This window comes from Mauremys mutica, chromosome 4 (genome assembly GCF_020497125.1).
Source record: "Mauremys mutica isolate MM-2020 ecotype Southern chromosome 4, ASM2049712v1, whole genome shotgun sequence".
NCBI lineage: Eukaryota > Metazoa > Chordata > Testudines > Geoemydidae > Mauremys > Mauremys mutica.
In genome coordinates, this window is record NC_059075.1 from 92,997,641 (window position 1) to 93,012,638 (window position 14,998).

The following is a 14,998-nucleotide window of genomic DNA, read 5'->3' on the forward strand; positions in this document are numbered from 1 at the left end:
GGAGCACATATTTTCTCCCCTGAAAATCAGCATCTTAAAATTGGAATGAATCCCTTGCTAGTCACATGGTTGATTTGGGAACTCCAAGTTAGATTGGCTCATTAGTTGCCATAGTTACAAACCAATTTTAGATTCTGTTCCTCACTGAAACTCAATTATACAGGAAAATGACAGGACTGGGTGTTTATTTAATAGATAAACTCTATTTGTCTTCTTTCAAAACCTACCCATAATTCACGCCTACAGTGTTTCAGCGCTGCAAGTGAACAAACAGCAAATATGAAATCAGGATATATAAAAAGTCTTGACTGAAGGAACTGATATTATGGAGTCTTCAGCAGGGACTCTATAGCTGAGGTGGTGTTGCAGTTTCTACAGAAAATTGGGCTAAAATCCCTCTTATTTTGGACTTTAATGATCAAACTCAACTTTTTGTAGGAAAACTGAACTTTTTTCAGTCAGTCTTTGATGAAGAATTATTTTTAAAATGACCCTTTTTGAAATTTTGAACTTTATTCTATTTACTTTGAGTTCTTCTCACGTAAAAAAAAAAAAGTTGCACAGGCTTCAGACTTCACCCAGCAAATCATCTTTACAATCTCTTGGACGTAGTCTAGCTATTGGGACTGGAAATAACATTTTAATAGCCTTTGCTCTAATTTGTCCCACAAGTGGCAATATGCGGAGGCCATCTTGATGTAGAAAGAGAGGTTATTTTTCAGTTGCTTGTTCTCTGGAAATGTTGCCTCAGAATATTCATACTACCAGCCTGTTGTCATCTTTGCTTCTGAGTTCCTTTCTTGGGCTCACCAGAAGGAACTGGGTGTGGCTGGGAACCACACAGACCTCCAAACTCTTGGTATCATAAACTGGGTGTACTTATAGTCCCAATGGGCACTGTATTTCTGGAAGATTCCTGAAGCTCAGCAGTACCAGGGCCACATCCCACAAGTGTGAATATGCAGGGGGAATGTTCTTAAAGAGCCATGTTTACTACTGTATGTAAGCTTTCTTTCTCCCTCATGGGCATTTGATGCTCTGTGATCCATTATGAGCTCCTCATCTTCAAAGCACAGAGGCTCCTCTCTCTTTTAAAAGAACTAGTCTCTCTCTAGTTTCACAGTGTACTACCAGCAGGCTGAGCAGCTGAGAGAACAGATTCCATCCCCAACTCCCTAGTGTCTCACCTCCACTTGAAGAATCAGGAGGTTCCTCTGGATCTCTCCTCTATCTCGGGGGAGGAGATTTTTCCATAATATTTCCTCCTCTTCTTTGGTGCCCCCAGGGCCAGCGCTTCCATTAGGCGACCCTAGGCGCCAGGATTTGGGGGGCGGCATTTTGTGCGCTCCCCATGGGGCGCACGGGAGCTTCCGGTTCCGCTCCCGTTGTGCGCCGAAGAAGGACCTTCTGCCGACATGCCGCGGAAAACAGCGGCAGGCAATTGAGCAGCTCAATGACTGCCGCTGTCACCTGCGGCATTTTGGCAGAGGGTCCTTCTTCGGCGGCGCGATGGGAGTGGAACCGGAAGCTCCCGCGTGCCCCGTGGGGAGCGCACAAAATGCCACCCCCCCACCGAATTCTGCCTAGGGTGCCAGAAAGTCTGGCGCCACTCCTGGGTGCCCCCCTGGTAGGGAGAGGATCAATGGAGAACAGGAGTGTGCAAGATCTAGTGCTGGAGGAAAAAACCTGGAAATGTAGAAGGCCTAGCTGCACAAAACTCACTGCTTCCCAATGTGGCTGCCAAGTTTTAAGCTGTCTGAGGCAAAAAAATCAGTAACCTGAGCTGACTTTGCAGAATCTCCAAGCCAGGTCTCTGGCTGAGTGCTCCAGACAGAGGTGAAACATGGCAGCAAGGTTTCACTCCAACAGCACAAATGTGTTAGGCAAGCCTTAAGCTGCTTGGGGTAGAAATTTAGTTGTAGGAGATGACATTTTTGGAAGCAACAGGCCAGATCTCCTTCGCTGTTTTTGCTCTTTGGTTCTCTGACTCCTGCAAGTTTTGAAACAAAAAACACATTTAAAAAAAAAAATCCAGGTAGCTCAAATTCCCCATATTTGGTACCAGTTACTATTACATCTGGGCAGGCAGAAGATTCTGTTCATTGATCCTGTTTTCCTCTTAGTTCCTGTAGATGTGGCTTTGTGAAACGTGGCATCGTCTGCCATTTCCCCATTCTTTTACTACTCCTTCCACTGTCTTTTCCTCAAGGAGTCAGCAGAACAGTCTAGCTGTACAACCAGCCTGCTCTTCCCCTTGCTTCTCTCTCAAGGGTGAGACAACCCAGTCTTCCATTTTACCGCTGCTTTCTCTCTCGCTCTCTTTTTTTTTTCCAGGATGCCGCAGAGCAATCTAGCTCTTTCAACTAGCTTGTCAGTGTCAATGGATCTTCTGTTTTGACTCTGTTGGGTTAGTGTGGGCTTGACCCAGGCTGCATTTTTTACTACTCCTGCTGATTGCTTTTCTTCCCAATGCAGCAAAGGACCCTATCCGTTACAGCCAGCCTACCTATTCTATCAACACAGCCGAAATCTGCAGACTGAGGTGTGATTAAGCTTTTCTCCTTCCAGTTTCTGTTTATTCCCAGATTGCCCTAATCTGCCATTTTATTGAGCATGACTGAAGCTTTCAGCTAAGTGACAAAGCTGAGAGTATCTGGTTGCTCATGGTTTAGGTCTGCCAAAGGGTAATCCAAATGGCTGTGATCCTGCAGTAAAATGTCATCAGTAAGGGAGGAGAATGCACCATTTTGTTGCCCAGCTGCAAAATCACTTCAGTAAGTGTTTAAAGCTCACAAGCTTCAAGGATGACTGCTCATGGCTGGCTCTCCTCTCCTCCCCTCATCTTTTCAGCTCCTGCTTCTATATATAATGGCACAACAGAATGAGAACTAAATCACTGAGACCTCAAACAATTAATAGAAACAAAGTGGTCCAGATACCCACAATCTCTGATTACTGCAGATGTCAGTGCAGCATTCCTGAACCCCTTCAGACTCCCTGACTAACACCCCCTGAGGCTCTTGGCTTGGACCCTGAGGGTATGTCTTCACAGTGAGTGACTGCCCAGGGCAGTGAGTCTCAGAGCTCTGGTTGACAGACGCGAGCTTGCAATACTGTGCTAAAAATAGTTGTGGAGATGTTGTAGCTTGGGCTGAAGCTCAGGCTCTGAAGTCTAGGGAAGGGGTCAGCTTCAGAGCCTGAGCCATAACGTCTACACAGCTATTTTTAGTGCTGTAGCCCACGCACAAGTCTCTCAACCCAGACCCTGAGACTTGCTGCTGTGGGATGTGTAGATGCACCCTAAGAGGCTTTGCTTTCTAGAGCATGAATATTCAGGAGGACTCATGGACTTCCTGCTCAGCTCTATAAACTGTCTGATAATCTGGGCATTTCAGGGGATATGGAGATCCTGGAATTCTTGGTGCTTTTGAAAAAGACAAGGATCCCATTTTTTGCCTCTCAATCAGGGAGGATATTGGAGATATTGAATACAGTATACTGGAGTTCTTTCTAGATGGGCTTTTGATTGTGTCCTAGCTTCCTGAAGGTCCAAGTCTGTTAGAAACTTCATAGCGCATGTCTTCCACTTCCAGCTCTTTTTGGCAATTTCCCAATTTCTTAAAGCTGTGTCTCTTTTCAGAGACATTGTTGTCAGGAAACTGGGAGAATGATTTGATGCTTCAGGTGACCTCTGAACCTTCTCTTTTGAATATATAGAGGAGTCTTCTCTGTACTTTCTGTTAATTCTTTTCCTGTTAGCAATTATATTGTCTGGAGAATTAGTAAATTTGGGGGGCTGTCAATCTAGAATCCTTATGTGCAGTTGCCAGATGAGGTAATTATCAGGCTTGCCACAGAATTTTCTATCCACCAAAATCATGTTTTTCACTTGATATAATCTATTTACTTGCTTTCTATAACTAGGAGAATTGTTGCACACTGCAGAAGTGGTTGAAGCATTCACATTCTGTTTACATAAACTAACCCTTGAAGAAAATTTTAGGATTAGTCTGGTGATCTATGAAAGGGTTCAAAGCATCCATATCCATTATTTCCAGATGGATAAATTCAGGAGCTTGTTAGAACTACAGATTGGTCACAGAAGAGCCCCCTACTTTTCTGATAACTCATTCAGTCAGGCATGTGGCCACTTTGTGGGCAGATCAGCACAGGGCTTCATTCAAACAATTTGCCACATGGCTACCTGGTCTTCAGTGCATTCTTTTATCCATTGCTCTAAAACAGATGTTATCTTTGACTGACATGACTTTTGGAAGAAAGTTTCTCCTCTCTTTCCCTGGGTTTTTCTTCATTAGAACTCTTCACCTGGTGTGGGAAGAAGAAAAACAAATCACCCCAACCAAACAAAACATTTAACAGTCCTCAGATAAGAGCTGTTTACCTCTCAGTTTTCTTGTGTTCTAAGTTTCTGTTCTGTTTGTATGGGAAATATTTCAACCCTTCCTTCCCACCCCCCATTTATGCAGCATTCTTGCAGGGGAAAAGAGAGATCTTGGGATTCCCTCACATTGGGATCTTGTGCTGGCCTAAGTGTTCATTTCCCCCTTTTGTTTTAAGAAGAGAGAAAACAAAGTATCCTGCTTGGATACTAATCTTTCATCATGCTCATTAGTCAGAAATCTACAATTTGTCTTCTCAGCATGGGTAGCTGCTTGGGGGACTAGTGAGTAGAACTAGGCAACTAACTGATTTTTTTGGGTTCGGTGGCTGAACCAGAAAAATACTAAAAAAAACCCTGTAGCTTTGGGTTGAGTTGAAGACAACAGTGATTTTATTTTTCTTGATGAAATGAAAATCTCATTTTGTTTCATTTTGCGGTGGCTTTTACCCTTTTATGTGTTGGGTTTTAAAAATATAACAATTTCATTTTGAAATGAAAAGTCAAAATGTTTCATTTTGAAAATGTCAAAATCAAGTGTTTTGACTCTTTGGAATTTGTCTTCCTTCAATTTTATTCACCTGAAACTATTTGCCAAATTTGACCCAAATTTGCACACAATTCAGTTTGACCAAAAATGCGGGAGGAATCAACTATTCATCAACTATTCATGGGGTGGGGCCAGACTCACACAGCTCTACAGAGATGATGGGTTAGCTCCACCTGCTGGTGCTGCATTTTGAAACTAGAGTGAAAGGGTTTTTAAAAAAGAGAGCTTCCATGCTTGGAAGATGAGAAGGAAGAACCCAGTTGTAATGGATCATGGAGCACCAGGTGCCAACTTCAGAGAAGGAAAATTTACAGGTAGGTAAGTATATGTAACCTTTCTTTCTGCCCCTACAAACTTACCCTGGTCAGTATTTGTTTTAATCTGGAAAGAGGGACGGAATAATCAATATCATTTTTTTAAATTCATGTTCAACTGGTTAAAACCAACAAACTAAAAGTATTGCTTTGGATGTGGGTTGTTGCAAGTTTCCCCCCTTTCAGGCACTAATTATAATTAAAGTCCCCCTTTTGAGTGACTATTAAGATTAAAATATAATCCAAGTGTTCTGTAATCCTCACATCCTCTCCCCTCAACCACATGTTCAGAGACAAAATGAATGTGCTGAACCGTGTTGTATACATGCAGATGAAGTAGCCCTCAAAGACTTGTAGTTTTCCATGTGATCTTCCATTGGTTGGTTTACTGATAGTGACATGGTGAGTTGTGGTTAATCAGATTCTGAGCACTCTTCTTGAATTCACTGGGAAAGACAAAAGAGAGGAAATGTGAAAGTGCCCACAGTGCTTGCTTGCAGTTCACTGCCTATCTAAATTACACCAGCTTGCTAAAATCTATAGCTCTCATCCCTATTTTATCACTCACCTGGCAATGAAAAGAAATGCAACAGAAAAAGCCACATTCGTGATTCAAATGACACTTAATAGACAAATGTTAAGTTAGGGTGGAAAAAACATTCAGTTTCTGGTCTGATTTGATTAGAGTTAATTGGGGCTGTCAATTAATCGCATTTAACTCACGTGATTAACTGAAAAAAATTAATCACGATAAAAAAAACTAATTACAATTAATCGTAGTTTTAATCACATTGTTAAACCATAGAATAGCAATTGAAATTTATTAAATATTTTTGGATTTTTTCGACATTTTTAAATATATTGATTTCAATTACAACACAGAATACAAAGTGTACACTGCTCATTGTGTATTATTATTTTTATTACAAATATTTGCACTGTAAAATGATGAAAAGAAACAGTATTTTTCAATTCACGTTTACAAGTATTGTAGTGCAATCTCTTTATTGTAAAAGTGCAATTTACAAGTGTAGGTTTTTTTTGTTACATAGCTGCACTCAAAAACAAAACAATGGGAGAATTTTATGTCACCTACTCTGTGCATTCTGCCATATATTTCATGTTATAGCAATCTCGGATGATGACCTTGCACATGTTGTTCATTTTAAGAACACTTTCACTGCAGATTTGACAAACCGCAAAGAAGGTACCAATGTGAGATTTCTAAAGGTAGCTACAGCACTTGATCCAAGGTTTAAGAATCAGAAGTGCCTTCCAAAATCTGAGAAGGACGAGGTGTGGAGCATGCTTTCAGAAGTCTTAAAAGAGCAACACTCTGCTGCAGAAACTATAGAATCCGAACCACCAAAAAAGAAAATCAACCTTCTGCTGGTGGCATCTGACTCAGATAATGAAAATGAACATGCGTCATTCCTCAGTGCTTTGGATTGTTATCGATCAGAACCCGTCATTAGCATGGAAGCATGTCCTCTGGAATGGTGGTTGAGGCATGAAAGGACATATGAATCTTTAGCGCATCTGGCATGTAGATATCTTGCGACGCTGGCTACAACAGTGCCATTAGAATACCTGTTCTCACTTTCAGTTGACATTGTGAACAAGAAGTGGGCAGCATTATCTCCTGCAAATGTAAACAAACTTGTTTGTCTGAGCGATTGGCTGAAAAAGAAGTAGGACTGATTGGACTTTGTAGGCTCTAAAGTTTTACATTGTTTTATTTTTGAATGCAGTTATTTTTTGTGCATAATTCTACATTTGTACATTCAACTTTCAAAATAAAGAGATTGCACTATGGTACTTGTATTAGGTTAATTGAAAAATACTATTTCTTTTGTTTTTTATAGTGCAAATATTTGTAATAAAAATAAATATAGAGTGAGCACTGTACACTTTGTGTTCTGGGATGTAATTGAAATAAATATATTTGAAAATGTAGAAAACATCAAAAAATATTTAAATAAATGGTATTCTATTATTGTTTAACAGTGCAATTAATCGCACAATTAATTTTTTTAATTGCACAATTAATCACGATTAATTTTTGTATCACTTGACAGTCCTAGAGTTAATTTATCTATGCTAATAGCACTATGCTAGATGCTGAAGAGGGACTTTACTACTCTTAGAGATGATGATGGTATTTTTGCTTTGTGCTAATACAAAATAACAAAAGTAGCTGTCCTTTGATTCTCTGTACTCATCCTTTCTTTTTTCATTGAATAAATGTGTCCAATACCCAAACAAATAGTGGATAAATAAGTCTAAGTCCAGATCCTGCAATGAGTCCTATGCAGCCAGATGCTGAGCCATTTTGAAGCCAGTTGTAGTCTGTGTGGGTGCTCGATTTTGTCCACATAGACTTCATTGCAGGATTGAGAGCTTAATTAACAAGTACAACACTTCCAGCTAAGACATTTTCCTATGTTATTGGCCTGAACAGTGTAGACTGGACCAAACTGTTAAAAAGCAGCCATTACAAAATCATATTTGAGCCTGGTTGGAACTAACTTTTGAAAATGGTTTCAAAACAGTTTGGTCCAGTCAATGCTGGCCAGTCAACCCATGTCTAAAACTTGTTTAGCTGGAATAGTGTTTAAATAAAGTTCAAACTTGGTTTTCAATCTCTGTTCATGGCCCAGTGCAGACAAGGCCTATACGATGCAGGTGAGGGAGTTAGAATCATATTTTGTGTCTTTTTACATCTAGGTTACTGGTTAGATACTATCCAAGTTTAGGTCAGTCATGACCATCTTGACAACCTTTCAACTGTGTATGTAAAATAAAACTCTGGTCTTGGTACAATATTTGGTACAGCTATCCATTTAACAAAAAACACCATAAAAAAGCTAATGAACTCATTTTTCTCCCTTAGAGGCAGTCCCTCCACAGCTGAAACACCTTGTTATGGCAGCATGTAGGAAGCTTGCACTTGAATAGTATTGTAACTGTTCTTTGACTAAACAGCAGTTTATATAGCTATTTAGCTAAAAAACCCATATTCCAAAACTGTTTAATCTCATGCCTTTCATAAGCATTAAGCAATTAAAAATACCTGGGGGAAAAAAGTGTCTGGACTTAATAATCATTTTAAAATGTTCTCCTATTAGGTAGTACTGTATGGTATGTAAGCTTTATATTGTTCATCTAATACTCCTACCATAAAATTCTGTTCCTGTTGTAACCAGTGGGAATTTTGCCATTGGCATCATTGAGCCAGGTTTTCACCCCATTTACTAATAAGAGTCTTTGGAATTCATAGCACTGTGCTTTACTACCCTCTGTAAAAGTCTGAGAGGAGTTCCCAGTAGACTAAAATAAAGACCATTTTATCTGAGCAATTTCACAAATCCTGAGGGACATTATTTAGTGACAGCATGATATAACCTGTATTTTTCAACAGTTCAAATCATGTCAACTCAGCCTACTGTGAATACACAGAGAAAGATGAATAAGCTTATACAGTGGGTTCATATTTTATGTAACTTCTATCAAACATTTTTACCAAACTATCTATCTTAGTTGTTTAAACAGGGCTAATCTATCTCTTGCTGAGCTGCCTTCAGTGCATTATAATTCTTGCAGTGATTAAAGATTAAACAGAATATATTTTCAGAGGAAGTAATATAGAGCATACCACTCTGCTCTTTAATGGAAGCTGATTTCTACTCCTGTCACAAGCGGATGGAATACGTTTTTTTTCTTTCATAGCACAATTATTTAAGGAAGGATCTCTGCAGAATTTGCCCTCATGCCTTACAGTAAACTTTTTCAAAACAAAGATAAAGTAGGCTTCAAAAACTGATAATGGGATGCCCTCTTTCCAACATAAATTAGGGGGGAATGGCTAATTTGTACTTTTTCAGGGCTCCCCTTTTAAGCAGAGATTTACAAATAGAGGATTGACTGTGCCTTTTACTTGTAAACGTTCCGAGTTCTTTTACATTAGTAGTCTTTTCCTTTCTGGTCACAAATTCTGACAAACTTTATGAAATGACTGGAGGTGCTATTTTTGTAAAGCAAAAGATTACATCAGATGGGGAACTAGCAGTTACTTGTGCACACTTCCACACTCAACACTGTGCTTCATTTTAACAGCTTTAGTAGTAATAGTTTTTACAGTCCTTGCGTAAATCGGTGGTTTTATTTTCAGATTGACCCAAAGTGCTAATGTGGGATTCTGCTGGATACTTCTATACATGTCGTGGCATTTGAAAACTCACATGCAATCTTCTTTTGTATAAAGTATATGGAAGGATGTGCTTTTTGTCTTCCATTATCATTTTCCTACAATTTGTTCTACATCAGTCTTTTTTCTAACTTTCCTTCCATGTTATAGGTGAAAATCAATCTTCCCCTTTTGGGAGAGTATGTTCAGAAACAATCCTTTAGAAGAAAGTTTCCAGTATGGAAGGCTTCAGGGTCTACTGCTGTAGTGTATTGAGCATCTCAGTATTAATCTATTGCATGTGTTCTCTTAGTTGTCACATAAACCTGTAGTAAACCTATTGAGAGCATATGCTCAATAAACGTAATATGCTTTAGTGCCCCTAAGTGATGAAGAGGAGGGAGGCATTCTCTTTGAGAACATCGCCAAGTCTGCCATTGATCCCTTTGACACATCTTCTGGATCTGTACAGCTGATTGCCATCAAACCTGTAGCATTGCCTCCTGCTCACCCTGCATCAGACAGGAGCCAGGAATCTGCTATCATTAATGGAGAGGTAAGAGTAATCAGGCTGTGTTTCACCTGCTGGTTTCTTGATTATATGTGGAGACACACATTGTGATAGGACCTTAGGTTGGTGCATTGAAGAGAGAGAGGAGAAATGTTAGAAGCCTTTCACCCTTTGTGTGGCCTATGCAAAATCCTGTCACAAATGCCGTCTCTGTGCTCAGGACCCACTCTTTCCTTACATACCTGTACTTGCATGGTGCCCTGAAGGAGGCAACCTATCTAGGTACTTTTATAGCCCTCATCCCTGTTGTATTTGAACACCTGACAATCATTAAGGGATTTTATCTTCCCAGCACCCCATTTTAAAAAATAGGGAACTGAGGCAAAGGGTAGATTAAGACATACTTTTTCAGGTTCACAGAGGAAGTCCGTGTCTGAGCTGGGAGTTGAACCTAGATCTCAGAAGTCCCATCTTAGTGCCCTGTTGCTAACTAGACTATCCTTCCTGCTCACAATGGGATGGGGAGAAAGCAGGTCCATGCCTTTGCTCTGTTTGTGTGCTGGCTTGCACGATTGCTCCCAAGGTCCCCATATAATGTTGTGGGTCTGCACTGGGATCTAATGGTGCCATTGACCAAATGCCACATCTTGGCTCTGAGACTTACCCAGTATATTATTTTACCAATATTTTTATGTAGATTTTGTTCTAGAACAAACTGCTTTATATGGGGAATGGGGGAAGTTATATACCAAAGGTGGAGGGAAGGCTTCTTATTTGCTCCTCCATGCTGCACACTTATGTAAAGGCTAACCAGGATATTGCTCTTTATTGGACAAAATCAACACTTTAAACTGCTAGCCGGTTAGAAACATGGTAAAAGACAGTGCAGTTAAGCTACCCATGTGAGACCAGATTAGGGCATTATATCATGTTCTGGTTTTGTGCTTGTATTTTAAGCCCTAACGCGTCACAATTGTCACTTTCTATCCAGAGTCATGGCATGCACAATATTCAATGCCTATTTTTCTTCCAAGAACTGTGGGCTGTGTATCATCAGAGTAAGACCTAGGAACATACACATGCTATTTCCTTACATACTCTCAGATATGTTGGAGTTCTTAAGGAGATCATAGAATTTGACTTTTTAGCCACAAACTGTATATAAAGTAGACATTTTTTTACACAGTCAACTTTTGGGCAGAAGTGAAATTTGTTCAAATATGCAGAATACTGCCCCCAGGCCTCCCTAAAAATAAGCATTGTTTGGGTCAAGAAGATGGTTGGCTAACATCAGCTCTCTTCTTCTGTGGCTGTGAATTCAGTCACTATTATGATGTACTTAGTTCCAGAGGACTAAAATTTATGTAACCATCTGCAAGTCATACAAAATACAATGGCTCTGTCACTTGCACTTCCCTTGTGCTGACAGATGGCATGGTGTGGTGCAAGAGGTGCTCTGCAAAGCAAAGCGCTGCACATCAAATACACTTTTAAAATGTAATTGAGAAATCATCAGCATGGCACAGTCATCTGAAATTCATGCACCTTCCATTAGGTAAACAAAGCCTTGAAGCAGAAGTCCGATATAGAGCACTATCGCAACAAGCTGCGCTTAAAAGCCAAGAGAAAAGGATACTATGATTTCCCCCAGATTGACAACAACAAAGGGCTGACAGAAAGAAAAAAGATATATGAGAAGGCACAAAAGGAAATAGACCATGTTTTGGAACCAGAGGCAGATGTATCTTCTCCATTTGCAGAGCCTAAGAACAGGTGAGATGTTTTTGTTTTTTATATATATCTAGAAGGTAGGTACTCCCCCAGGGCTGTAGGGCAGAAGACTCATCTGAAGTGCAAACATCCATCACTGATGATGAAAATGTGTATTACATACTAATGTTTAATCTGTTCAGTGCTTCCTATTTCATGAAGAAAATTGATGTTGTCCAAGATTATATCTGAATGTTTCACGTTTAGTAAAACCATAACATGGTTACAGAAGAATAAGTGGAAAGAGAACAAAATTACTTGAAGGCTGCATGGTTCCAGGTCTTTCGTGAGCCATTTTTAAAGTGATCCAAGCTGAAAATGTGCTAAGGTTATTATTCAAAAGACTGATTATTCTAGAAATGGACTTGAGCCAGGAATTTGCATTTGACTCCGATCTTCTGCAAAGTGCAGGAGTGATCCAATCTATCATTTTGTTCTATCTGTAATTATTTCCAGAGCTGGATCTAAGAATATAGGTAACTTAGACCCAGAAAATTAGAACATGTCATCGTTATGTCTGTTGATTTCAGTATCTCCTTCAGCAGTTAATGGTGACCACTTTCTACGGTGCTTTCTTCACTTAGTTGCTCTGTGATCTTGGGTAGGTCATTTAATCTTTGACATAATTTACTCATCTCTAAAATGAGTAAGGGTATTGTGAGACATCATCAATACTTGTGTGGCACTTTATGGCCCTTGGAGGCAATATATAAATGGAGAGCGTTCATTCTTGGACACAGAGATGTACTAGTGGAGGAGATCGCAAAGAGCCCCATCTATACGCATTGCACAGTGGCTTGCAGGCTCTGGTCTGCACTAAGTTCCCCCATTAGTGTCCCTGGAGCACAAGTTGCCCTACAAAGGGAGGAGGTCATGCCAAGCCCACCCCTCACCAACTAGTAGAGCCAGCCTTGTTGGGAGTGGCAGCGCAGTCGGCATGCTCCTGCATTGCACTGGTGAGGGAGATTGTAGCAAGGATTCTAAAAGAGCTTGTCTTGGAATATAAGCCATAGCTGTAGACAAATGAGCTTGTTTATGTGAGGGCTCTGAGAAAGTGGGAAGTGAAGTTTGAGAAGCCTTGTCCCAGGGTTTTACTGGTAGGTTAATGAAGAAAAAAGATTCTGATTAAATTGTATCTAGTGTCCTTGCTGAAGGGTCTGGGGCATCAGTTCCTTGAACAGGAATTCAGTGAGGGAGGAATACATTGTTACATATGCATAGAAAAGGTAAGATATTGAATGTGAATATTAGCATTTTACAGTAATCCTATTTTTATTAGCACAATCTGTCCTGAGAATATAAATGAGGCCTGTAGAAACATGAATATTAATGTGAACAATACAAACAATGCAGTACTGAAGCCATATTTTGGCTATTTATTATGTACCCTAAGTGGTGTGGGGGAATGTTTAGAACATTCTATATGAAGCTTTAATATTAACCATCTGCTCTTTGTTAGATATATCAATATTTGTTTGTTTATGCACCAGTATGTTGACAGATCCTGGAATATTTTTGTTTTACTAAGTGTGCTTTCTAATGAATTGTGTAAACCAATGGGTAAGCTATTTTAGACAAAGTTCATTGTTACGAAAAACTGCATCAAGGCAAGTACTCTGAACTGTCAAGGAGTGATCTGTCTGCCTTCAGGGGCTGATCCATTAAATGTTAATTGTACAAACACTAGAGATACTTGCTGAGTATAGCTGGGCTCTGGGAACTGAAAACAAAGGGATCATTCCCTAATGCACTTTCTCTGAAGATGTCAGGCATTTTCAAAATATGGGAATTGTTGTTGCCTGTCAGAAAAACTTACTGTTTCTTGCAAACAACCAGTATTATGGTCCCCACACCAACATCTAGAATGACAGATTTGCTGCAGATACCTAACTTGATGTGCTGCAGGACATTTCCCAGCTTCAGGCATTTTTTTAACAGAATATGATAGCCAAAGTGACACATTATTGGATGAGTAAAGTAACATGATATTGCAATGTAGTGCAACTCTGAGAGATGAACTGATATAATAGAATTTCTATAATAAAAACAATCACTCTTACAGCAGTCTAGTTTAGCGTAAGACTAATACAGTTTTTTTTATCATTGTCCAGATATTGACATGCAATTAAAAACCTATATCTTAAAATAGTTCACATTTTTAAAGATAGAAGTACCTACCTATCTTTAAAGAATAAAGATTTCAGAGTTCCTGGAAAAAATGGCATGTTTCCCTCTTGTTCCACCGGTATAGCTACCATTAATATTAATTGTATGTATGTCACTTCCAAAATGTAATGGGAGGAAAAAATAAATTAAATGCATTATTCAGGCTGACCTTTATATATTCAGATTTGTGGAAAACAGCGTTTTAAAAATTGTTTACAAAACACCATCACTAAATAATTTGGTTTGTACAAGAACCAACACCCTGTGCTTTCAGTTGCTTTGAGCATTCTGTGCATCTAATTCATGCTTCAAAATGCTGCAGTTGTGTTCCCAGAAGACACACACCATGTGATTGACAGTTGTTAATGTTGATACCTCCCTTCTCATTAGTGAATCTTCCTTAAATCAGCTAATTGGCAATCTCAGGGCAATTTTTTAAAACCTTGCTGATGGCATGCATGGTTCTCAGTTTTTCCCTGCGTGGTGTGTAATCAGGTCAAGGGTGTGCATTTATTAAAGCACTAAATGTGTGACTCTTTTAGAAAATGTGTCCCTAACTATATAAGCAAGAGGAAATATTTGTTGTCCTTCTGAAAGAAACACGTGTAATTCTAAATGCCTTTAATTTAGGAACATAAGAATTGCCATATTAGATCAGATCCATGGTCCATCTGGTCCCATATCCTGTCTCTGGCTGCGGCCAGCACCAGAGCCTTCAGAAGAAGGTGGATAAACCCCCATAATAAACAACTGTCTAATAATATCTCTATTTGGAAAAGTTTCTTCCTAATCCACTATTGAGCCCTGATTCAGCAAGGCACTTGGAATTTTCAGAAGTGCCTGAGCAATTTAAGAGCACAACTGACTTTCAGTGGGACTTGTGCTCCTAAATCCCTTAGGCACTTCTGAAAATTCCAAGAAATTTGCGGAATCAGGACTCAACAGTGGGTTAGGAAGAAACTTCTCCTAAATCATAGGTGCATTTGAAAATCCCACCCTTACACTGAAGCGTGTGTTTCAGCGCTTTGTTGAATCAGGGTCTTAGGCTTGATGGTTAATATACTTTAAATATTTTATCCTAGCTAGTGTAACTTGGTGATAG

General features: G+C 39.5%; 1 protein-coding gene across 1 annotated transcript in view; it reads left to right on the plus strand.

Moving 5' to 3' along the window:
• Positions 1–14,998, plus strand: part of KIAA1549L (KIAA1549 like) — a 224,026-nt gene that overhangs the window by 177,173 nt on the left and 31,855 nt on the right. The window contains exons 13-14 of the mRNA XM_045012725.1: positions 9,827–10,005; positions 11,516–11,733. Coding sequence (XP_044868660.1) covers positions 9,827–10,005; positions 11,516–11,733 — 397 coding nt within the window. The remainder of the gene's footprint in view (positions 1–9,826; positions 10,006–11,515; positions 11,734–14,998) is intronic.